Below are 23,420 nucleotides of genomic sequence, written 5' to 3'. Positions count from 1 at the left end.
CTTTTTCTCTTTTGTTACAAGGGTGGGGAATTCAGCAATGTAATCTAGAAATGTGATGTAAAAATAAAAGGCATCAATAAAACTTATTTTTAAAAACACACACACCAACAACTGAGGCTTTATTCCTAAGGACCCATATGAGTTCAATGACTGTGGTTCCCAGCTAGCCAGGTTAAAACCAATCAAGTCAGTGGGTCAATAAACATTTATTAAGCACCTACTATGTGCCAGGCACTGTGCTAAGTGCAAGGGATACAAAAAGGGGCAAAAGACAGTCCCTGCCCTCAAGGAGCTGAGTCTAATCGGGAGTCAACATGCAAACAACTGGGTGTAAACAGGATAAACTGAAGATAATCAACAGAGAGAAGGCCCTAGAATTAAGAGGGATCAGGAAAGGCACATTGTAGATGGTGAAATTTTAGCTAGGACTTGACGCCAGCAGGTGGCGATGAGGAGGGAGAGGTTCCAGGCATGGGAGACAGCCATCAGTAGCAGTGAGGGCTGCCTCCTGCCACCACTGCTTCTCTCCTAAGCTGTGTGGAACGAGGCCAGTAACAGCTTTCTCAAGGCAACAGATGGGCTCCTTCTGCCCAAGGGGCTCGTTGGTCCTGGTGGGGAGGGTGATGCAGCCTGGCCAGGCACTTACCTGTAGGAGATCTCGGAATTTGTTAGATACAGCAGCCAAATCAGAGAGGCAGCTGTCAAACTTGGCCTGGGCCTGCTCCCCTCCAATCCCTTGGCTGAATAGCTTGGTACAGTCACTCTGGGGAAGAGAAACAACCTTAGAGACTATAAATAGTACATATTTAAGTATGAAGCAAAGAGAATGCCAATCTCTGACAAATGAGGGCGACACCAGCCCTCCCTCTCATCCCAAGTGGCTCTAGGAGGGGATGGAATGTGTTAGAAAGGGAATGAAATGCGACTCAAGAAACTCTCCTTTTCCTCTCCCCAATGGCCTCTGCACCTCCATTTCTCATACTGTGAAATGGGGCTATTGATCTCAGAATTGTAGTAAAGAGACAAACGAGCTAGGAAAAGATGCTACATTTGTGTTCCAAGTGTTCACACCCGGTAGCAGCAGGACATAAAGCTTCTGGTCTTGGCTGTGTAATGGAGAGACAGGCCCACCGTCCTGGGGTGCTCGGAGCCTCTCACTACTTAAGAACAACTCAGATTTATAAAGCATTTTATTTCCAGACATTCCCAACCACCTTGTGAGATAGGCAGCGTAAGCATTATCATCTCCGGTGAGACTCAGAGAGTCAGGTGACTTGTCTGGGGTGAGGACATGAATCCAGAGTCCTTTCACTATACCTGCTGGCTCCCTAGGGGAGACCTGCCTCTGCCATTACTAGTCATGTCACGTCCGGTCACATCTCTGGGCTTCTGTCATCATCTGTGAAGCTGAAGGGAATGGGCCCAATTGGACGATCTCTAGCCTTTAGGCTCTAAAGCAAGCCTACTGTTGGTCTAATCTATGGCTAGATGATCCACGAGCACCTTGCTGCACCAGAACTCTGTACCTCCAGCCTTCTAAAGGCCTTTTAGGAGACTCTATGATGTTCCAGTTCTCACCATGGAAATTCTCTTTTGTCTTTTCCTCTTTGGTGGCACCAGGCTAACCAATCTGTTAAATCTGAGTTTGATGATTTCCTGAATGGGTTTATCATCAAAATACTATGACAACAGATGAAAGGGAAAAGTCAGGAATTCTCAAAACAGAGCAGTGAATTCTAGAGAGGAACAACTGAATGATCTTTTAAATCGCACTGATACATTTGAGAAGGAGCCCCATGCCCTCCAAAGTACCCACCGAGGTTTAGAGTGCAAAGGTGACAGGTCTAGCTGCCCTTTTGTTTCTTTGGACACATCTGACATGTTGACACTATCTCTGCCCGCTCCTTCCCAGTCTCCTTTGCTGATTCATTACCTGAGTCAGAACCACTAACTAGCTATACCCTAAAACCATATGCTGAGCACCTAGTCAGGTCATTAGCTCACATGAGTTTAAGTATCCTCTCTATAGGGGGCAGCTAGGAGGCACAGTGGATAGAGCACTGGCCCTGAAGTCAGGAGGACCTGAGTTCAAATCCGGCCTCAGACCAAACACTTGAAACTTGCTAGCTGTGTGACCCTGGGCAAGTCACTTAACCCCAATTGCCTAAAAAAGCAAAAAAAAAAAAGTACCCTCTCTATGTAGAAGATGACCCCCACATCTACACATCCAGCTCTAATGTCTCTCACAAGTTCCAGGCCCACACCACAAACTGCCTATTGGTCATTTCAAACAGAAGTCCCGTAATTATCTCTAATTCATCATCTCCCCCCCAAGTCCTCTTCTCTTCCAAACTTCCCGATTAGTGTTGAGGGCACCATCACCCTCTTGAGTCCAGCAGGTATGTTGACCTCGAATCCTCATCTGCCCTACCCCACGTGCCATTTTTTATCTCCACCACATCCCTAGCATATGCTCCCCAGACTCCCTCCCATCCACTCATTCATCCCCACATCACCTCTCACCTGGACTGCTATTTGGGCTCCCTCCCTGCCTCAGGCCCCTCTCCCACTCTGAGCCATCAGCCACGCACCTGCCAAAATGATTTTCCTAAAGCACAACACTGAGCATGTCAGCCCCCTACCTGACACTCTAGTGGCAATAAACTCTAATCTTCAGAACAAAATATAAATTTCTCTTTGGGATGTAAAGCTCTTCACAAGCTGGCCACTTTCCCAGCCTTCGTACATGCAACTCTCCTCTATGCACTCTGTGATCCAGACATGACTGCTCCGTCTCTGTGACTCTGCATTGGCTGCCCTCCCCAGGCCTGGAGGCTCTCCCACCTCACTGCGCTTCTTGGAATCCTTGGTTTTGTTCCAACTCGGCTCCAGGGCCAGCTCGCTCCTTCTACCTGTCAGTGCAGTCTGCAAACCACCTCTGATCCGTTTTTTAGATATTCTGTATCTACTTATGCCGTTTCCCATTAGACTGCAAGCTAATGTTGAGGGCAGAGACTGTTCTACTCTCGTCTCTGTATCCCCAGTACCTAGCACAGTGCCTGGTACACAGTAGGTGCTTAACAAATGCGTTGTGATTGATTTTAAATCTGCACCCCAGTATCCTTTCTGCACTTCCTCCCAGGGGCACCCGAGGCGTCCCAGTGGCCACTGCCCTGCTGACTTCATCTCCCAATGCCCACACTCCCCTCTGGCTTGCTCTATTCCACAGCCAGAAGGAATCACTGCCACTGTTTCTCCTGGTCCAGCACTGCCTCGGGGCTGCAGAGCAGCCTTCCTTTCATTAGCCTCATGCCAAACACCGCTAAGTTTCCATTCATGATGAGGGCAGGAAGGTCATGTGGCTGATTCTCCTTTACTGATCCTTGACAAAGTAACTGCTACGGGATATTAGTTTGGCTCATAAAATGTTAGCAACCAGCTTTCCCTAGAGGCTGGTGAAGAGAGGCATGGTGTAGCAGACAGAGTGCTGGGGCTGGAGCCTGCACTGGTGGCATGAACCTGGACAAGTCACTTAACCGGCCTCACCTACAAAATGAAAGGGCTGGACCCAGTGATCTCAAAGGCCCCTTGCAGCTCTACATTTATGATCCTGTGATGATCAACCACAATTAATAAACAACCTTCCTCACCGACGTGCCTGGCAGCCTGCTTTATACTGGAGAAAGCCACAGTCCCTACTGCAGTAGGATCAGGGGCTCAAAGTTGGCCATTCCAACATACCTCCAGCGTCGTCTTCAAAGTGGAGATGTTCTCACTACAGACTTCCACATTGTTCAAGGTCACCTGGAGAGGGAAGAAAGACGAGCACAGCTGCCTAGGTGTCAGGGCCCACAGCGCATTGCCCCACAGGAATGGCAGACAGACACATTTTCAGTGGCAGGGGAAGACAGCTCCCTAAGGGGACAGACAAGGATTCGCCTCACCTAGAGGGGGCGCTTTTCTGCTAAAAGGGTAGAATAGTCAGGATGAGTATCTGACAAGGCCAGGAAACAGGTTTCATTCCCACAGGGAGGTCAGCAATGACTCAGTGAGGGCAACACTCCCGCTTCTGAGGAGTGACTGTCACCACATCCCTTTTCAAACGAGCTGGGCCTCAGACATGGGCTGGATAAGCCCCGGAGGTCCACATCACCAGCCCCCAGGTCAGGGTTTTTGTGGTTCCATTCCTTCATTTGAGACCTAATTAGTACAAGGGCCCAAACAGGGTCCTGGGAGAGACTACAAAGATCACTGAGATACCACTCTTGCCCTCCTAAAGCTTCTCATCTAGATGTGAAACAGGACATGTGTACAAGTAATTCTAATCATAGTATCTGGAAGAAGTTCTCATTTTGTTTTTTATTTTTTGGGGGGGGCTAGGCAATGGGGTTAAGTGACTTGCCCAGAGTCACACAGCTAGTAAGAGTTATGTGTCTGAGGCCAGATTTGAACTCAGGTCCTCCTGAATCCAGGGCTGGTGCTCTATCCACTGTGCCACCTAGCTGCCCCAAGAAGTTCTCATTTTGAAGATGAGAGCCAAAGGAAGCCTAAATGGAGGTCAGCAGATGATAAAATGATGCCAAAAGGTACAAAGTGCTATAGGAATTCAGAGGAGGAAATCACTTCTAGGTAGGTGGCCCAGGGAAGGCTCCACAGAAACAGAGGCCAGATGAGCTGTAAAGATGGCTAAGATTATGTCAGATGAAGGGAGAAGTGAGGGCATCCCCAGAAGAGAAAGAACATGACCCAGGGAGAGGATCGGATGAGCACAAGGCACACGGCAGGGACAGTGGTGAGTCCAGAGTGATGCGGGTATGGTCAGGGGAGCAGCAAGAGATAAGTGGAAATACTGGCAGTTGCCAGATGGTGGGGGACTTGAGCATGGTCCCTGAGGTATCCCTGAAAGTTTGTGAGTTGGAATGATAAGACTGGAGTCGTACTTAAAGAAGCTTAGTCCGGTGACTGAACAGGATGGATTGGGGCATGAGGAATAAGGGGAGGGAATGGGATTAGAGACAGGAAGAGCAGCCTAAGATTACTGCCACAGTCCAAGCAAGAGGTAAAAGAACTGAAGTGGGATGGTTAGATGGAGGAGGCTTGAGAAGCTGGGCCCGGGGCAGCTCAAGGCATTAATAGACCCCAAGGGTGATCTCTGATCTCTGAGCAATACAGGTAAAGGGACACCGACCAGACTTTCCCATAGGACCTTCTTGTTCCTGTCTGTCAAAAATGAAAACCAGTGTTGGTGACCCAGACCTCTGTCACTGCTCTGACTGCATGAAGCCTCATGCTTGGTGCAGGGGCATGGGGAGGGGGAAGGGAGCAAGGGGAATCACCTTCTGTGATCCTAGAGGCAGGCTATCACCTCACAGTGGACAATGAAACTGACTGCTTGGTCATGATGACTGAAGGAAAATAAGCACAAGATGCTTTCAGGGCATTAAGGGCTATCTGACAAAGGCAGACTGTAGAGGGACGACAGACTGGGGCAAATATTTTGGAGAACAATTTGTCACTAAGAGTCACAAAACTCATCCAAACTTTCGACCCAGTGATTCCACTGTTAGGACTCTATTCCCAAAACATCATAAAAATGGAAAAACGATCTATCTATTCACAGCTGCTCATTTGTAAGAGCAAATCTTTTTTTTTTCTTTTTTTGGTGAGGCAGTCGGGGTTAAGTGACTTGTCCAGGGTTACACAGCTAGTCAGTGTCAAGTGTCTGAGGCAGATTTGAACTCAGGTCCTCCTAACTCCAAGGCCAGAGTTTATTCACTGTGCCACCTGGCTGCCCCTCTAAGAGCAAATCTTTCCAACACTTGGAGAAAGGCTTAATAAACTATAGTACACTAATAGAATAGAATACTATAGTGTCATGAAAACAATAAATATGAAACATATAACGAAATATGGAAGAAAATCTTTATGAAGTGATCAGAACTGTAGATATCATGACTATAATTATATTTTAAAAAGATGAAAAGGAAAGGAAAAAAAGAGGAAAATGGTGCCAAAGGTAGTGGATTTTGGACAGATCTGAGAAGGATCCACAAAACATCTCATTTTGCTTATTACATTATTTTGGCTCTGCATTATTAAAGGTTAGGTGCTTTGTATAAGATTTTGCCCTGTTTTATGTGTTTTACATATATATATATATATACACATTGTTTTTGTTGATAGTTATTAAGGTTTTTTTTAAGTATTTTTAAAAATTACCCCCTCAAGTCATTCAGTTTTCTTAAATGGCTGCAAATAATCTGGAAAAAAAAGTGAATAAATTCCTGTTTTAAATGCTATTAAAGTTTTAAAAAAAACTTGCCATGAAGGAGAAATGCAATTGTGTTCATATGAGACTGACTTCAAAGTTTCTTTTGCAGTGAGAATCCTTCCTAGGGGTTAGCTCACTGGGCTTATCACTTTGCTCACAATGAATGATATGTCAGGACGATTGGAGGATTTCATCTTGGACAGCCAAATGAGACAAGATGACAAGAGAAATCGAGAGCTGCAGTGGGAGTGAAGACATTTTAAGTATTTCGCTTCAGGATAACTGGAGATTTGTCACTAAGCATTTAACACAATAAAACAAATGGCCTTGATCATCTTCATTTGCTTGTCTTCTGGCTTCTGTCTCATTAAGCCTCTGTGCAAAGAGATGGGGGCCCTGAAGCTAAGGCTTATGCCAGCTTCTGACCATATGTGCTACACTATACATTTTCCACACACGGGACCTCCAGAAAGGAAGCCTATTTGGGGCTAATCTCTTTCATCCTAACAGATGGGTCATCCCAGCTTCATATCTAGTGAGAGAAAAAGGTCCCCTTCCTAGCTCAGGGAGACAAAGGGTAACTGTGGGCTCCCCCCAAGTAAGAAATGAGGAAGCATCAGTATACAGACTTTGGCCTCTGCAGAGTTGGAATGACTGGAGCACAGGGATATCAGACTCAGACAAATGTGGGTAGGCATAGTTAAGACATAAAAGAGAAAACAGCATACTATGTACGACTCTAAAGCAGAGTGAAAATCAGTGAACTGAACAAGGAATTAGGACTCTTCGGCTCTTTCTTCAGTGGTAGGTCAGCTGTTACTTTTTATAAATCCATTTCTCCTTCTTATAAAATGTGGCTAAGAGAGTCATATCAGCAGTGGCAGACTGACTGTTTGGAAATGCGTTCTATAAACAGTGTTGTGGCGTCCAAAGGGATCTGCGAGCATGCCCACTATGCTGGGCTCTCCTATCAGAGATCTGGTCGGGAGTCTTGGCACACATGGTACAATTAGCGTCTGTGGACAGACGTGAGGTTGAGACTGTTTACAGGCTCACTGAAGAGCTCAGAAGGAAGCCCGGGCTCAGCATTCAGAGAGAAAACTGCAGAGCTGAGAACTGTTGGCAAAGTAAAGGCTCTGCGGTCATGGTCCAGGCGATTTGAGGACATGTTTGTGGGAAGACCCTGAGAACCTTGGGATAGGCCAGGGGATGCAGCCTTAGGAGCTCATACTTCAGACAGATGGAAGACTCCTCCATGTCATTTTGCAGAAATTTTATAAGAACAAAGTCTTGGCTTTCAGCCTCTCCCAAGAACATTGACTTTGCTAGAGGTCGTTTGCTTTTATTTCCTTTCCACCCTGTCCACTCCGACCCAACCCCAAGGAACAGAGCCTGGCTCCAGCGGAGCTCCAGGTGCACCCTACCAGGAAGGAGAGCTTGGCCTCATCTGTGCTCTCAATGCCTTTGGTATCAAACTTGCCCTGCTGGAGGCTGCTGTGCATGATGTTCACGGCGCTTGTCACCCCACGCTGGAAGTCCTGGAAGGTGGTGGCAGGGAAACCCATCCGCAGCTTGTTACACAGAACCTCCCTGGTGGGCAGGAGGTACAGAGTCAGAGCAGGGAGTGAGGGCCCTCATCCTCCACTCTTGATGCCCCTGACCACACCGAGACCTCTCTCCCACAGCCTCAGGGGCTTCTGGTGCCAACCTGGATCTCCTGTGAGCTTGGCTCTTAAGTTACAGAACTGCTGATCTGTAACGGCCGAGGTGAAAAGAAAGACCCAATCCAAAACATCAATTACGGGGAAAGGTAACAAAACAAGACCAACCCCTCACTGAAACAGATCCTCAGCCATCAGGTCCTAGATGTTGGCAAACCAGCTTCCCCACTGGTTCCCAGCAGTCTGACTACCCCCTGGACTTGGCTTTGCCCGATGACCAGCCATCACGCTGCTCTTGTAGTGTGACCAGGGTGTGGTCATCCCTGTTAGTACTAACATTTTTCTATGGCCATCTAACAGGGATGCACCCCCCCCCGCCCCTTTTCCTGTGTCCTCTGCCCCCAAAAGCAAGAAAATGTTGCTGGTTCTGATTCTATCTATACAAGCACCTTAGGAGTTAGTGATGAAAATCTCCTCCTAGAAACAGAAGAGATGGCAAGGACGACCCATAAAAAAGACTGGTCTTTTCCCAAAGCTTCCTCTCTTGCTAGCTAACTTCCTGAAACAATGATTCTCATAACTGAGGTTTGAGGTTGTGCCTCAACCTGAAAGAACTGTTCTCTCTCCCCTTGCCTTGTGTATCTTCTTTCTACCTTCTTTCCCTCAACCAATCCAGCCCTGTCACATGACACTGACTTAGGGATGGCTGAGTACTATGGTCAAAGGCTACCTGGCCTTACAGTCACACTGCAGAACTGAACTGAAGGCACTGGAAAAAATGAAGAAGGAGAAATGGATCAAGAGTAAATGAACGGGGCAGCTAGGTGGTGCAGTGGGGAGAGCACCGGCCCTGAAGTCAGGAAGACCTGAGTTCAAATCTGGCCTCTGACCAAACACTTGACACTTACTAGCTGTGTGACCCTGGGCAAGTCACTTAACCCCGACTGTCTCCAAAAAAAAAAAGAAAGAAAAGAAAAGAAAAATCATAGTTCAGGGATACAAAAAATCCTCGCAGATTCACATACTCTGCCTTACCCACAGACTACCCCTTATGTAGCTGGTAATATGAGCTACCCTGCAAATCAGAAAAACACAGCATCCCTCTAAGGAGTTCGATAGTACCTGAAATCCGATTCCAGCTCTGTGGTGGAGAGGTTGATCATGGCACAGAGGCAGTCGATGCTAGAGCTGGACAAGGCCCGCCCAATACATTTTTTGACAATGTAGAACACATCATCTACCATGCTGGAAGTCAACTGGCCCTTCTCATAGGTATCCAGAGCTACTGCCTAAAAGGCAAGGGGTCAAGGTGAAAGGATGCATTAGAGACCAACACAGCCTGAATACCACTGCTGAGGGATGGTCCAAAGTACACCTAGGTAGAACGGGGTGCTTGAGCTGCACACTGAAAGAAATGAGGAATTCTGTGAGATGGAAGTGAGGAAGTACCGTGAGGGCATGAGGGACAGTGGTGCACAGGCACAAATGGGAGGTGGAGTGTGGTGCATGAGGAACAGAGCGAAGGCCAGCGTGGCTCCATTCTAGAATGTGGGAGGCAGGAAGCTAGAATGAGGCTGCAAAGACTGGTGTAGACCGGGTTGGGAAGGACTTTAAAAAGCTAAACAGAGGAGTCTAAATCTGATTCTAGAAGCAATGGGAGTTTACTGATTAGGGGTCCAACATGATCAGACCTGCACTTAACGGAAATCAGTCTGGTAGCTGTTTGGAGGATGGACCAGAGTGGGAAGAGATCTGAGGCAGGGAGATGATTCACTGCCAGCACCCCCATTCAGGGCCAGCCAGGACTATGGGGATCTTCTCCCCTTCTGTCTCTCATGCAGACAATGACCTGGGGATCATGTAAGCTGATACTCTGCACAGACAATCTGTGATATGTAAAAGACAACTTGATAAAACTATCAAGCTGTGGATCCAGGATCTGCATTGCCTCAGCAAGAATTCTCAGTACCCATGAGCCCCTTTCCTACAAGCTAAAGAAACATGCATCTGTGGGGACGGAGCTCCAAGGCTGCGAGGGAAGCTAAGCTGCGCCATGCCCACCTTGTTGACAGTCTCCCGCATAAAGTACTCCTCCATGGTGATATAGCAGCCGATGAGCTCCTGCATGGTGCAGCTCAGAAGGCAGTTGTTGAGCAGCTTTTCCAGACCCTTCTGATGCTCTACGGAGACAAGCAATACGGCCGTGATGAGGAAAGTGGGTGTGGGGCTCTGCTACTTCAGAAAGAAAAAAGAAAATGCCTCCTTTTCCCAAACTGAGAGCTGATGAAGGGTTACGTGAGAAAGTCCCAGGGCCACCTGGCATTTCGTCAGATTCACAGGCTGGGTGAGGGCCCGAGCCTGGGGCAGCTCGCGCCCTGACTCGAATGGGAGCACGCTGGTTTAGTGCGCCCAGCCTGTGATCATCTCTACAACCTAAGAATGGGACATGCAGGCTGGCGGGGACAGGCCCCTGCGCTGCAGGACAGAGCACGCGGTGGGAGACAGAAGACTGAAGAGAAAGAGGGGACGCGACCAATCGCCTTTCTACGGCCGGCAGTGTAGCTTCTACTTTTTGGCCACAATGACTTTCTAAAACTTCAAATCAGAAGAAACCCTGGAGCTCTCCAGAAAAAAGAAGACATCTGAGACTGTATCGAAAACATTTCTGTTCGTCCTTCATCTTCAAGAAGAACCAGTGACGATGGGGTGACGTTCTGACTTGCTCACGGATTGGACCAGAGCAAGGCAGAGATGCACAAAGTCGTCAGCCTCACTCTCATCCAGAGCCATCAAAGTCCAGTGTCGGGACGACTGCTGATGGCTCAGGATGCAGGGGATGACCTTGGCATCCTCCACGTCTGACCAAGCTCTAAGCGCTCCACAGTGCCTGCTTCAGTTGCCTTCATGGCCATTGGAACAAACTGTTCTCATCCTCCCATTCTGCCAGGGGAAGTCTTCACTTGCTTGGGGTACACATCCTCGTAACTCACCATAGGGTTTGAGGGGTTACCCTCAACTGGGTTAGCCTGTTGGCTGAGACAGTTTTTCCAGGGTGTGGCCACTGCACACGCTACAGCTTCTTGGAGCCAGGAGGGACCTGGGTGACAAGTTGACACCTCACTTCCATCTCACAGAATCCCTCATTTCCTTCAGTGTGCAGCTCAGGCACCCCCTTCCACCTAACTCTCCCTAATGCCTCCTAACTGTAGTGACTGCTTTTCTCTGCCTCCTACATTTGTGCATACACATGTGTGCGTCCATGTATGTTGTCTCCTCTGAATGAAAGTTCTTTAAGAGCAGAAATTGTTACACTGTAGGCACTGGCAAATGGTAGGTACTTAATAAACGCCTGTTGATCAATTGGTGTCTGTCAACAAAGAACCCTAAAGTATGCTCTAAGATAAGCATCCCTGAAAAGGGTTTGGCAAGCCCTCACACCAGAGGTGCTAGCTCTCCTTGAATCCTCCAAAGTAAGAGAAGAACCATTAACCATTGGCTAGAGCTGGGGACACGGCCAAAAACTATGGACTAATTGCTAAGCAGAAACATAATAGAAACTAACGAGCCCAGTTTCCACTCTGATTCTGGAAGGCACAAAGACCACCACGACCCTGAAAATGACCCCTCTCCACTTAGTAAAGTAAACCACAGGAACAGCTATCATCCCCGGGAGGGGCAAAAGGAGCATCTCACTACTAGAAAACCCTGGGTAGCAGATCCACACCATTGGCCAGAACAGGAAAACAAAGTCACTGGACAATTTGAGACAACAATAACAATGTTAACATCTCACGTTTCAATAGTGATTTAAATATGAATACAGTGATAAGCTCCTTAGGCTCTAAGTATCTTAGGAGGAGACTTGCTTATGTTTAGTAGTAGGCTACCAAATGCAGTAGTAGTAGTAGTAGCAGAAGGCTGCTAAATGAGCTCAGTTCCATGAGCTGAGCAATTATATAACAGCTGCCAACAGCTAAAAGCATCATACCCTAGAGCCTCTTTTTAATATTAATTCAAGGCTAGACCTACCGAGGCACGTTAACCAACCAATCAATCAATTAACAAGCATTTATTAAGGACCCATGTGCCAAGCCCAGGGCTAGGTGCTGGGGATACAAAGGCCTACGATAGTTCAGGTAAGAGAAGAGAAGGGCTGGATCAAGGTGACGGCCATGTGAACAGAGAGAACCTGGATGTAAGTGATGCTGAGGAGGTGAATGGACAGAACATGATAACTGACCGTTTGTAGGCAGTGAGGGAGAGTGAGGAGCCAAGAGTGAACCCGAAGCCACATACCCAGGTCAGTGGAAGGCTGGGCCAAGAGAAGCTGGGTCTGCCAAGAGGGACTCCGCAGCTATTTCCCCAATATTTGCTGAAAGATGCATGCCTTTTTAAGCATGGGAAAAGCAAAAACATAAATGGCACTGGACTATTTCTTTACAGATATTTATCCCTGTGAAAAACATACAGCAATAGGAGCAATGACCACAAAACAGAGCAGTAAAGGTCACCAAATCTCAGAGCTGGGAGGCACCTCACAGGCCACTGGGGTCACCCCAAACTTACACAAGAATGTCCTCTACGACCTGCCTGACAGCAGCCCTCCAGCTTTGCCTGCAGACCTTCAACCAGGGGAAGCAAACCTCCCCTGCAGCAGGCCTGTTCCCCCATGGGACAGCTCTCCTAGTCAGCAAGTTTTTCTTTAGCCTTTGCGAGGCTAAAGTCGCCTCTTTCAGCTTCCACCTGTAGTTCTCAGTTCTCTGAGGCCCTCTGAAGGCCTGGAAACGGGCCATCAAGTTCTCCCTAAGGCTTCTCTTCTCTGGACTGACCACCTCCCAGTTCCTCCAACTGACCCTTCTAAGGCCTGGACTCGAGGCCATCACTGTCCTTGTTGCCTTCTCCAGATGCTCCTCAGCCTGTCGCTCAACAACCGCTCTAAAATGGGGCACCCAAAACTGTGGTTTGACAGGAGCAGAGAACAGAGGTCCTATCTATCACCTCCTCTGTCGTGGACATCACGGCCCTCCTAACGAGCTAGTGATTGCAGACTTTCACGGCTGCCAAATCAAACTGTCAATTCATAATGAGCTCACAGTCTACCTACACCCCCAAATCTTCCTCAGGTAAAATATTGTCTAGCCATTCCCCCCTCATCTTGGACTTGCTTCTTTAAATCAAAGTATAAGAACTTACATTTATGCCTTTCAAATTTCATCTTATTAACTTCAGCCCAATCAATCAAGCAGTGAGTATTTATTAAGCTCCCTTGTGCCAGGCCTGATGTCCCAGCTAGGCTGTCACTATATTTCTGAATCTTCTCTCAACTGGAGTCCCCCCAAGCTTTGATCCCCAAACCTACAAATTTGATACGGATGTCATCTGTGCCTTTATCCAAGATAACTGATTAATGTCCATGTAGTGTGATATGGGGTAAAAAATACCAGACTTTTACATTCTGGCCCTGGTTCCTCCACTCATTCCCTTTGTGACCAACCTCATCACCCCTGGGAGCCCGAGTTTCCTCCCCTACAAAATACAGGGGCAGTTCTACTGCCCCTTTCACCTCCTCCTTCCTATCAGCCTAGAACAGGGGTGGGGAACCTGCAGCCTCGAGGCCACATGTGGCCTTCCAGGTCCTCAAGTGTGGCTTTTTGACTGAGTCCAAGCTTTACAGAACAAAATTTTTTATTAAGGGATTTGTTCTGTGCAGTTTGGATTCAGTCAAAGGGCTACACTTGAGGACCTAGAGGGCCACATGTGGCCTCGAGGATGCGGGTTCCGCACCCCTGACCTAGGACTTCTTCCTCAGAGCCCTTTTTCCTAGGCCAGCACAGCTAAGCAGGTTTCTTTCATTTTATATCAATAGTGTGAGACTTCAGAAAGTCCCGCTCTTTGCCCAGTCCTCAGGGAGTCTGACCTTGCTTCACTTCTTCTGAGGCCATGGAGTCGCCCACCTCGAAATCGGAGCTGATCCTTTTTTTGAGGAAGCGTAGGTACAGCTCGCTTCGTGCGTTCATCAGAGTCACCTCTGTCAGAATAGGATCCAGCTCCCTGGGAAGCAGGGAAAATGTTAGGGTGGCAGGACACACAGGTGTGAAGAACACAGTCTGACCCCACCCCGTCAGAGCCCCAATGACCAGGACTCAGCCAGATAGCCGTCATCTCACAAAGGAAGCTTTGACAGGTCAACCACTAACTACAAGCAGTCTGCAGGGCTCCTCAGCACCGCTGGCAGTCTACAATCCCAACAGGGTACTGAGCAGAACTGACAAGTCTCCTTTGCTTTGCTTAAGCCATGGAGACAAAAAAGTTGTCTTAAGTGCTGTTGCCCTAAAATCAGCTAGCCCTGGCTTGTCTGGGTCCCAAATTTTACAGCAGGAGATCCTATCCATGTCAGGCCACCTTATGTTTGGTTTAGTTCTTCCCATTTCCCATCATCTCCTCTGATGCTCTCTACAATTCTGGAAGAGACACGGCATAGGCCAGGTGGGAAAAGCAGAGAGGTGACTCATGTACAATGACAGTCTGACAGTGGCACAGCCAAAGCCCTAGGGGATTCAGGCCTCTTGAGTCAGTTCAGTGCTCTCTGCCTGAACCACCAGGCAGGTCTCCCACACCTCATCTCAATGGAAGAACTCCATGTCTGTGGAGCCCCTGCGCCTTCGCCGAGCTCCCCTCTACTAGGCAGGATTTGTCAGGCTTCTCAAGGGACCATCATCAAGTGTCTCCCCTTAAGGACGAACCATAGACACACAGCTGAAAAGGGGTACCATGAGCAGGAAGGCCTGCGCTGACTGGGCAAATGTCTTTCCCCATTTTCAGAAGAGCAGAGCTATTTGACAGTGCAGCTATATTTTCTATACCACTTCCCTTCAGGAACACATAGAATCTCAAACTGAATATTCTGTGCTGTGCAGGAGGAAAGGCAGCTAGGGCCACATACTGACTTAGAAAACCACACATTTACATTTATCTACTGTATTCTACTGTATTTTTTTTTAGATTTAATTCAATATTTCCCAATTTCATCTGGGGCCTCCAAGAGTATGAAGGCTTTTGGTATAGGATGGAGGGCTGGCTCTGAAGCAAGGAAGACAAAGGCTCAGATTCTGCATCTGATACAAATGAAATGTGTGACCCCAGCAGCTCCCTTAACCTTTTAGTGCATTTATTAATAAATGCTTTTTCTCTCATTCATGTCTGTAAGACTGTAATATACAGATGAGTTGCTGGTCTACATGAGAGGCAGTTGTGTCCATACCAGGACTTCCCTGCACTGATGACATCTTAAGTCTGGGGCAGTTCCCCTCCCTCTCCAAGCCCCCATCCCCCAACGCCCCATACCACTACTCAGCTAGGTTACTTGGGGCAGATCACTAAACTTCCACAGAAATCAGATTTTCACGTGTCATGAAAAACTTCTGCTTGCCACACATATCTCCTTACTCTTCTAGTACCTTCCACAGGGTTCCCAGGTCCCAATTTTCAGTGACAGAGAATCAAAGCAGAAGGTGTCAGGAAAACTGAGAACTTTTTCATTAGCTACATGCTAATAATCCTGGACATTTTAGAGTTAACCTTTTTTTGTTCCAAATTCAACTTAGTAAGCAGAAAAAGATTTCCCTCATACTGATAAAAGTGGTTTCTCATGAAAATAAAAATAAAGTATAGCAAATAATTTTTCTATAAAAATGTATGTCCAAACAAATAAAAACCAAGAACATGCTGTATAGTCTCAAAAATTCTAATAAGTACATGTAAACAGGAAGAGACTAATACAACATATTTGGAGAAAGACACAGAGAAATATTATTATGCTTACCTCCACCATGAAAAATAACTCCATATGCATAAAGCAACAATGCTAATTAGGAATAAGAAACACTTCTAAAAGATGGGTTTGAAAAAAAAAAAAGATCACATTGTCCTGAAAAAGTTTTGCATCCTCCTGTTGCATTCCTACAGGCTAAAGAAGGGAAGGTTTATTACCTGGGTTCAATCTTCTCTGCTGCTGAGCTCCTCATCATGCTATTCTGGACCAGCTGGAACTGCAATCACAAGAAGGGAGGAGGACACCATTACCCGGGTCCCCCCCCCCCCCCCCCCGGCTACCTCGCAACAGGCTTATTTATCAGGACAATCTTGGGGCACACCCTGCTGGTCTATCTCTTGCTTTCTACAATGACCAACTAGTTGGTTAATTCTGGTTCCTTGTGACGCCCACGCATTCTCAGATAAATCTTACACTCAAAATGACACAGACAGAGCAGCAACTGACTTGGGAGTAGTGAACTCCAAAGTCTAGGACTCCCTGCTGCAAGGGCTGCTAACACCAAATTCTGCAATAAACGGCACCATGTCTACAACCTTCCTTTTCATTCAATCACATTCACTCACAAATGAGAGAGCGGTTTTGACGGGATTTGTACAACATCCATGGGCTCTGCAGAGTACCTGTATGTACATGATCTCATTTCAAGAACTCTATAACAGCCTTGGCACGTAGGTTGGGCAGGGTGAGGAAGGTGAGAATGAGGGGTCAGATGACTCTCCCAAGGTCATATAGCAGTAAAGAGGAGCCAGGTCTAGACACCAGGCTCTAGTGAGGCCACATGAACAACCTGACACTTCTCATGTCTTTCCTTCTCAGGCCTCAGCTACGGAACATTCTTTTAGAACAGACAAGTGCAGAGTTTTAATTCTACTGGAGTTGTACAGAGGTGCAGGCCTCTTCTCCTGTCCCCTCCACGCTGTTAACTCTGAGTCCGCCAGGGCTGAGGTAAGCCACTCCTGTGGTGTGGTCTGCTTGGCATCTGCCCCACTCTCACCCTTTACCTGGCGGTGATAGTCCCTCTGCTTGATGAACTTGTCTACCACCTTCTCCACCTGCCGGTCACACTCCAGCTGCAGGTGTTTGATCAGGGTGTAGAGGCGGCCGGGCCCATAATAGGTCTCCACAATAGGCTGGTGGGTCTCAACGATTCTGGCAATTCCTGGGTGAGAGAAAATGAAAGGCTGGATTTGTAAGTTCGTAACACACACACACACACACACACACACACACACACACACACACACACACACACACACACACACACACGCCCATTTTCCTCGTCCCCTCAAACTCTAAACTCTTTCACCCAAAGTTGAGCCAGACTACAAATCTAGCAATAACTCAGTTCTTATTCCCTGGTCAATGTTACTTTCCTTCTAGTAATTTAGTTCAGGACTAAATTGCCTTAGCATTTGTTTCCAGTAATTATAAAAGGTCAAAACATCAGATGAGCAGTAGGACCTGACCAATGGGAAATAAAGAACTACCTGCCAGGAAGGAATAATTTCTCTAAAAAGTCAATATATAAATTCCTTCATTCCTGCTTGGCTTAGAGCAAGTTATGCAGATTAGGTTAAAAATAAGATTAGTTCTACTGGAAAAACAAAAAGGGGAGAGAAGAAATCCCAAAACGCATATCTTCAATAAGACAACAGGAGTGTCTGAATTTTTCAGAAAGGTGGGAAGAGAGGGCTACCTTCGAATAGAAGTGTTAGGGTATCTGCAAAAATGACCGCTGCTCTTCTGTCACTCATGTCTGTCCCCAGCACGAGAAGCAGGTTTTCTTCTGCTTTGTTTGCCACCTAAAGAAAAGCAAAACCCCAAATGATAACTATATCTTCACCTGAGCTACTACTGCTATTCTCCCTGGCACAAGGCCCCTGGATCTGCCTATTTTTTCCAATTTCACCATTTCTCCAATGGCCAACACAGGGAAAGAAGGGCCTAGAACATAAAGGCAGTTCATCTTTAATTTACAGAGATTAGCATTTTCTGCACGTGTGTGTGTGTGTGTGTGTGTGTGTGTGTGTGTGTGTACATGCGCACATATACATATATCAATGGATCCGTGATTCTGTCAATGTGGGTCTCCCTTCTAGCAACAGAGACCACAGCCCATTCATGCTTTCTCATTCTGTGTGATGCAACAGAGGCCTTCCTTTAGGCCTTTATGCATTTTGGGGGCACTAGTGAAATACTCAGGATGTCCACTTGCTATGGGACTAGACCATCTCCTTTTCTCCTCAGACTTTTATTTCCCTGACAACATGCCTTATTCCTCTAAAATCTGACTTGCACCCAGCATTCACTTCTCCATCACCCTGTGAGTCACTTACAACTCTGACACTTCCAAGACTGTGGTGGTCCAAGATTCATACATATAGTACATATATTTTCATACATGAACAGTATTACTGGGAGAACACTGGTGTGAAAAGGGGAGTTTTTTCTGCCGGAGAACAACTTCGCGTCGTTAGAAGCACTGCACCATTTCCTACACAGAGTTCATCCTGCTCTCTCCCTCCTACTCAATTCTAGACTCAACTCGCTGTCTGTCTGCAGCGCCTCTCCAAATGTAGTGTTGCTGCAGTGATGATGAAAGCAGATTACAGAAATGCTGACTTATGTCATGCCTACTCCCGGCCTGCCTGGTTACCTATGAGCGCTCTTGGGATGACGTGGCTTTGTGGGGTCTTTTGCCAAGTTTTCTGCAGACTTGTTTTTGCCTTTCCTGATCTTCACTCTTTCCTGAGATGCTGCTCCTCATAACCCTCTGCAAACCACCTCCAAAATGTTACATAATGAGTTTGTGTTCTAAACTCATGGCATCTGGCTGTCCCCTATCTATGCTTGACAAAGAACTCAAGTGCTTGCTAAGATAATTTCTGTGCCTTTGGGAATTCTCACCATGGCAACTACTTTATAACAGTTAAACTTTTATGGGAAATAGTCACACTCAAGGCCTGAATCTTGTCTTTTTTCCATTTCCTGTTTTTCAATGTCAACGGCTTCTCTGAATAGGTCAGGCTGAAGCTGCTGCAACTGTATGTGTTTTCTCCTTATCTTTTGTCCTCCTTCCAATATGATATAATTTTAAACTTTAGTTTTCTGAGTTTCACTATGTTCTAAAAAGACACAGTTACTGCCAGGCAAAACGCCTCAGTGGTCTTCCTAAGTCTGACTTGTCAATTCTACTCAATTAATGAGAAAATCAGGGGATAATACTAGGAGAAATATTTCTAACTGACCGGGGCAGGAAAAGCTCCTTAAACTCAGGATGCTGATGGAGAATTTCTAGTAAGAAGGGCTATTCTTAGTGAGTCATTTATTCATAGACCTATTATATCATAGACCTAGAATTCTAAGATAATTATAAGATCAACTTTGTAGGTTTACCTCGTCCAACCCCTGCAATCGAGAGATGAAGAAACTGCGCCTCAGGGAAGCTAAATGACTTGCCCAAGGTCACCCAGGCAGTTAGAGTGAGAGGTGGGGTCTGATTGAAGGTCCTCTAACTCCAGAGCCAGCACTCTGCTTCACTTTTCATCCAGGAGGTGGAGGAAGAGGGGAAGGGGAGGGAGACATTTCCCCTACGTTGGCAAACATGGCCCTTGTTTACTACCCAGAGCCATAGGACCTGTCTGTTTCACCTAAATGCAGCCTGGCACAGGACTTTACAAAGCTTTGACTCATTAGGAACTCTGCTGATCCTAAGACAAGCAGAGAGCTGAAGGAGAAGACTGGATGTGCTGAGGATAGGCTAACACTATGGTCTGTCTCTTAAGTTTTCCAATAGTTCTTCCTGGCCTGTGGGAAGAGGTGGGTGTCAACGGGTATCCAGAGAGTGCATGCATCCTGCCTTGGGGATAAGCAAAAGGTGAAAGAAGGGTGGGATGCCTCCTGGGGACAGGGAGTACCCTCAGACACTAAGCTCAGCCCATTCTAGCTCAGAGCTCCCGTCCCTCCCAACCATACCACCTGAGCTCATACTTGCTTGCACAGGTATTCTGAAAATTTGCTTAACCCTTCCTCGTGTAAACCCAACAAAGGGAAGATCTTGAAGAATCGCTCCACTTGGGGCAGATCCCCTTCCTTGGTGGCGACATCAAACTTTTCTGTCACAATGGCCTTCAGACGCTGCTCAGCATCCTGAAGCAACTTGAGGTTAGCATCAATCATACTGCCTGTATGGAGGGTGGGAGGAAAGACAGGAGAAATGAGAGAAGGAAAATAAAGGAATACCTTACTATCAGGTCCAAGACCCTTAAGAGTCTGGGCTCGATCATCTTATCCTATTATCAGAGATTTACAAGATCCCTAAATGGGAGGGGGAAAGAAAGTCCAGTCTGGTCCATTCTCAGTTTCATTTCTACTCTTACATATGGCTTTTCCAGACCTCTCCCTAAAACTGTGTTACTTCTGTATTAAATTGCCTTTCAAGACACTTTTTCTTAACAAAAACACCAGGAAAGCTGCAAAATTTACCTAGTAAGAAAAGGTGTCTAAGACTTGGTTTGAAAGATATTTTATCGGTACACACAATGGTCATGGGCCTAATGCCAATTTAAACGGTGTCATAATAACAGCTTAGTGACTGTGCTCCAGAAGTATCATTTTCTTTTGTAGCTTGAAGCCAGGAGAAAAGCACTGGGAAAAGATGGCCAAACGGCCTGCATCTGCATCCCAGCTTTGCTACTTACTAGCTGGGTAACCTTGAATGGGACATAGTGTCTCTGGGCCACCATTTCCTTATCTGTCCACGAGGGAACTGAAGCATAGGAACTCTGATGATCTTTCCAACTCTAAAGCCTATAATTGTATGACTTTTGGTTGCCCCATCCCACTCAATTCCATCCTCTAAGCTCACACATGCTTGCTTTGTTCAGAACTAACAACTGAATTGGAAATCCAGCAGCCAACACTACAGACACAACTTTGGGGAGAGCTCACCTTCTTTGCCCTGCCGGCTAAGCTCAATGACTGACTTGTCCAGAGACAGGTAGCGGTGGATATGAGCAGCTGCTTGCTCATAATCTTCATTCCTCAAAGCCGTCTGAACCCCATCCATACAAAACTTCAAGTCCAAGATGTCGTCAGCTCTCTGGATGGCTTGGTAGAGGCGATTCTATAATGAGACCTGGTGTTTAGAAACCACTTCCCATGCCTATGAAAATGAATTTCTCCACAAGATAAGGGCCGGGGGTCTCCACAAGATAAGAGCTCGGATGAGTATGACATCACCTTCAGTTCCCAATGTTAAGTGTGTGGTGGGAGCTCAACAACTACTGTTTTAATCAATCACAGATCAATAATTCAAAGCAATATTGATAATGATCAATATTAATATGAGGAATAACATTATATTTATATGGTCAGCTCAACAATCCATTTTAATAGAAGCCAAGAATAAAAATAACATGAGTAAATATATTTGACATGAAATTTGCATTTACATTAAAATATGGCTATATTTATCTGGGAACACATATCTGAGGATAATTAATATCCTGGAAATGAATAACACTTCAAACAAAGTAATGACATCACTATGAAGTATGAAGGTAGAGAAAAGGCTGAACTCCATCTCCAGGTCAGACTCCCAGAGAGAAGGGACTGACCTCACAGTCATCTAGTTCAAACCCCACCTGAAGAGGAATCCACTCTATCTACAACAGCCAGCCTGCCTCAATTTGGAGATCTGCCATGAAATGGAACTGACTGAAGCAGCCCATTTTATCTTTAGATAGCTCTAATTATTAAATAGTTTTTCCTTAGGTGGACCTTCACTATAACAACTGAAGGCAAGCAACCATGTTCAGAAAAGATTAACACAGAATTTGAAAATATGGGTTAAGAAGAGTTATCCCATCATTTCCAGGTGGGGAAACCGAGACTGAGAACCCAAACTTAACGGAGACATCTCCTGACCCTCCGGCTTTTCTTCTAGGCAATACTACCTCCAACAACAAAAACATGATTTGATTACCTTGGCCAGGTCAAGCTGACGGACTTTGCTGGAGACATTTTCTGCCAGGCTACAAGTGAAGGTGATCATTCCAGCCAGCTGCTTCGCATCTCCCTCAATCAGCTGCAGGTTGGGGCTGCAAACACATATGAACAGCAGATATGCAAAAGAGCCATAATATTTAAGTTTTAGGAGATATTTTGTCTGTGTTTTCTCTACTCCCTGGTCATCCCCAGCACAGCTCTGGAGTCAAACCCATGGCCTAAGGCCACTGATGTAGCTGCAGCATAACTGAGTGTGGCCCAAACCAGATCAAAATGTCATTGGGAAATGCTTAACAAAATAAATAAAAATACAATAGAACAAAGATGATGTTAATATGTGGTTTTCTGAGTCAATCTTCAGTCTGCAGAGATCTTCATGTATGGTTTAGTGGTCCCTGCTTCTGAGTCTGACACCATCGATATACACACGTATGACTAAGTAAAATACATACATATATATATATATATGTATATATATACACATATATATATACAATATATATACACATATATATACAATATATATACACATACACACATATATATATATGTATATATATACACATATATATACAATATATATACACATACACACACATATATATATATATCTCTCTCAGGGAGGGAGGGTTCTGGCTGAAAGGCTCTATTTAGAAGGAGGGGCTTGAGCTAAATATTGAAGAAGCAAGGGAGTCTATGAGGCAGAGTTGAGGAAGGGGTGCCCCGGAGGCATGGAGGATGGTCAATGCATGAAGAGAGGGGAGGAGTGCTGTATGTGTGAGGAACACAGAGAAGGCCAGTTTGACTGGACTACATAGTGTGGGAAGTGCAGTAAAGTATAATGGGGTGGGAAAGACTAGGTATAAAACACTTCAACTTCAATCTGATCCCTGAGGTGATAGGGAGCAACAGGAGTTAATGGAGGAGGAGAGTGAAGTGGTCAGAACTGTGCTGAAGAAAAAAATCACTCTGGCAATTGTGTGGAAGATGGCCTGGTCTGGGGAGAGACATGAGGCAAGGAGATTGACTGGGAGGTCACTGCCAGAGTCTGACAGAGGTGAAAAAAAGGTATGGCTGCGATTGTACATGAAAGGGGAAGGACACAAGAGAAGATGTGGCAGGAGAGACAGTAAGATTTGGAAACTGATTGGATATGAACAGAGAGGGAGTGAGGAAAATGATAATGCCAGGGTTAAGAATGTGTGAGACAGAAAAAATGGTGGGGTCTGACAGAAATAGAGAAGGCAGGTAGAGGAGGGGTTTGGGGGGAAATTTAATGAGTTCTGTTTTAGAAAGTGTGAATTCTGAGATGTCTCTGAGACATCTAATTTGAAATCAAGAGGAAGAAGTTAGTGAAGTGGGAATAGAGTTCAGGAGGCAGACTGGATCTAGGTATATAAATCTGTGAGTCGTCTGCATGGAGATGATAATCAGACCCAAACACAACCAGAAATTTATAACAAAGAAACTAACAAAATCGCTAATTTATCCAATGGAAACTTCAAGGTTTATGTCTTTCTTTTTTTTCTTTTTTCTTTTCCTTTGTTTTTGGCTAGGTAATGGGATTAAGTGACTTGCCCAGGGCCACACAGCTAGTAAGTGTTATGTGTCTGAGGCTGGCTTTGAACTCAGGTCCTCCTGAATC

At 46.1% G+C, this 23,420-nt stretch overlaps 1 protein-coding gene across 2 annotated transcripts in view; it reads right to left on the bottom strand.

The window, feature by feature from the left end:
• Window positions 1-23,420, bottom strand: part of COG4 (component of oligomeric golgi complex 4) — a 31,359-nt gene that overhangs the window by 4,598 nt on the left and 3,341 nt on the right. For both annotated transcript variants that reach the window (XM_020963545.2, XM_020963546.2), the window contains exons 3-14: window positions 21,753-21,867; window positions 20,717-20,891; window positions 19,757-19,950; window positions 17,463-17,568; window positions 16,768-16,925; window positions 15,922-15,980; window positions 13,850-13,983; window positions 9,994-10,112; window positions 9,055-9,221; window positions 7,696-7,861; window positions 3,742-3,804; window positions 647-763 (exon numbers count right to left, since the gene is read on the bottom strand). In XM_020963545.2, coding sequence (XP_020819204.1) covers window positions 647-763; window positions 3,742-3,804; window positions 7,696-7,861; window positions 9,055-9,221; window positions 9,994-10,112; window positions 13,850-13,983; window positions 15,922-15,980; window positions 16,768-16,925; window positions 17,463-17,568; window positions 19,757-19,950; window positions 20,717-20,891; window positions 21,753-21,867 — 1,573 coding nt within the window. The remainder of the gene's footprint in view (window positions 1-646; window positions 764-3,741; window positions 3,805-7,695; window positions 7,862-9,054; window positions 9,222-9,993; window positions 10,113-13,849; window positions 13,984-15,921; window positions 15,981-16,767; window positions 16,926-17,462; window positions 17,569-19,756; window positions 19,951-20,716; window positions 20,892-21,752; window positions 21,868-23,420) is intronic.

This window comes from Phascolarctos cinereus, unplaced genomic scaffold, assembly GCF_003287225.1.
Source record: "Phascolarctos cinereus isolate Bilbo 61053 unplaced genomic scaffold, phaCin_HiC Scaffold_2;HRSCAF=192, whole genome shotgun sequence".
NCBI classification, from domain to species: domain Eukaryota; kingdom Metazoa; phylum Chordata; class Mammalia; order Diprotodontia; family Phascolarctidae; genus Phascolarctos; species Phascolarctos cinereus.
The sequence above is the reverse complement of the archived record's forward strand: the minus strand, read 5'-3'. Positions and strand labels throughout refer to the sequence as shown.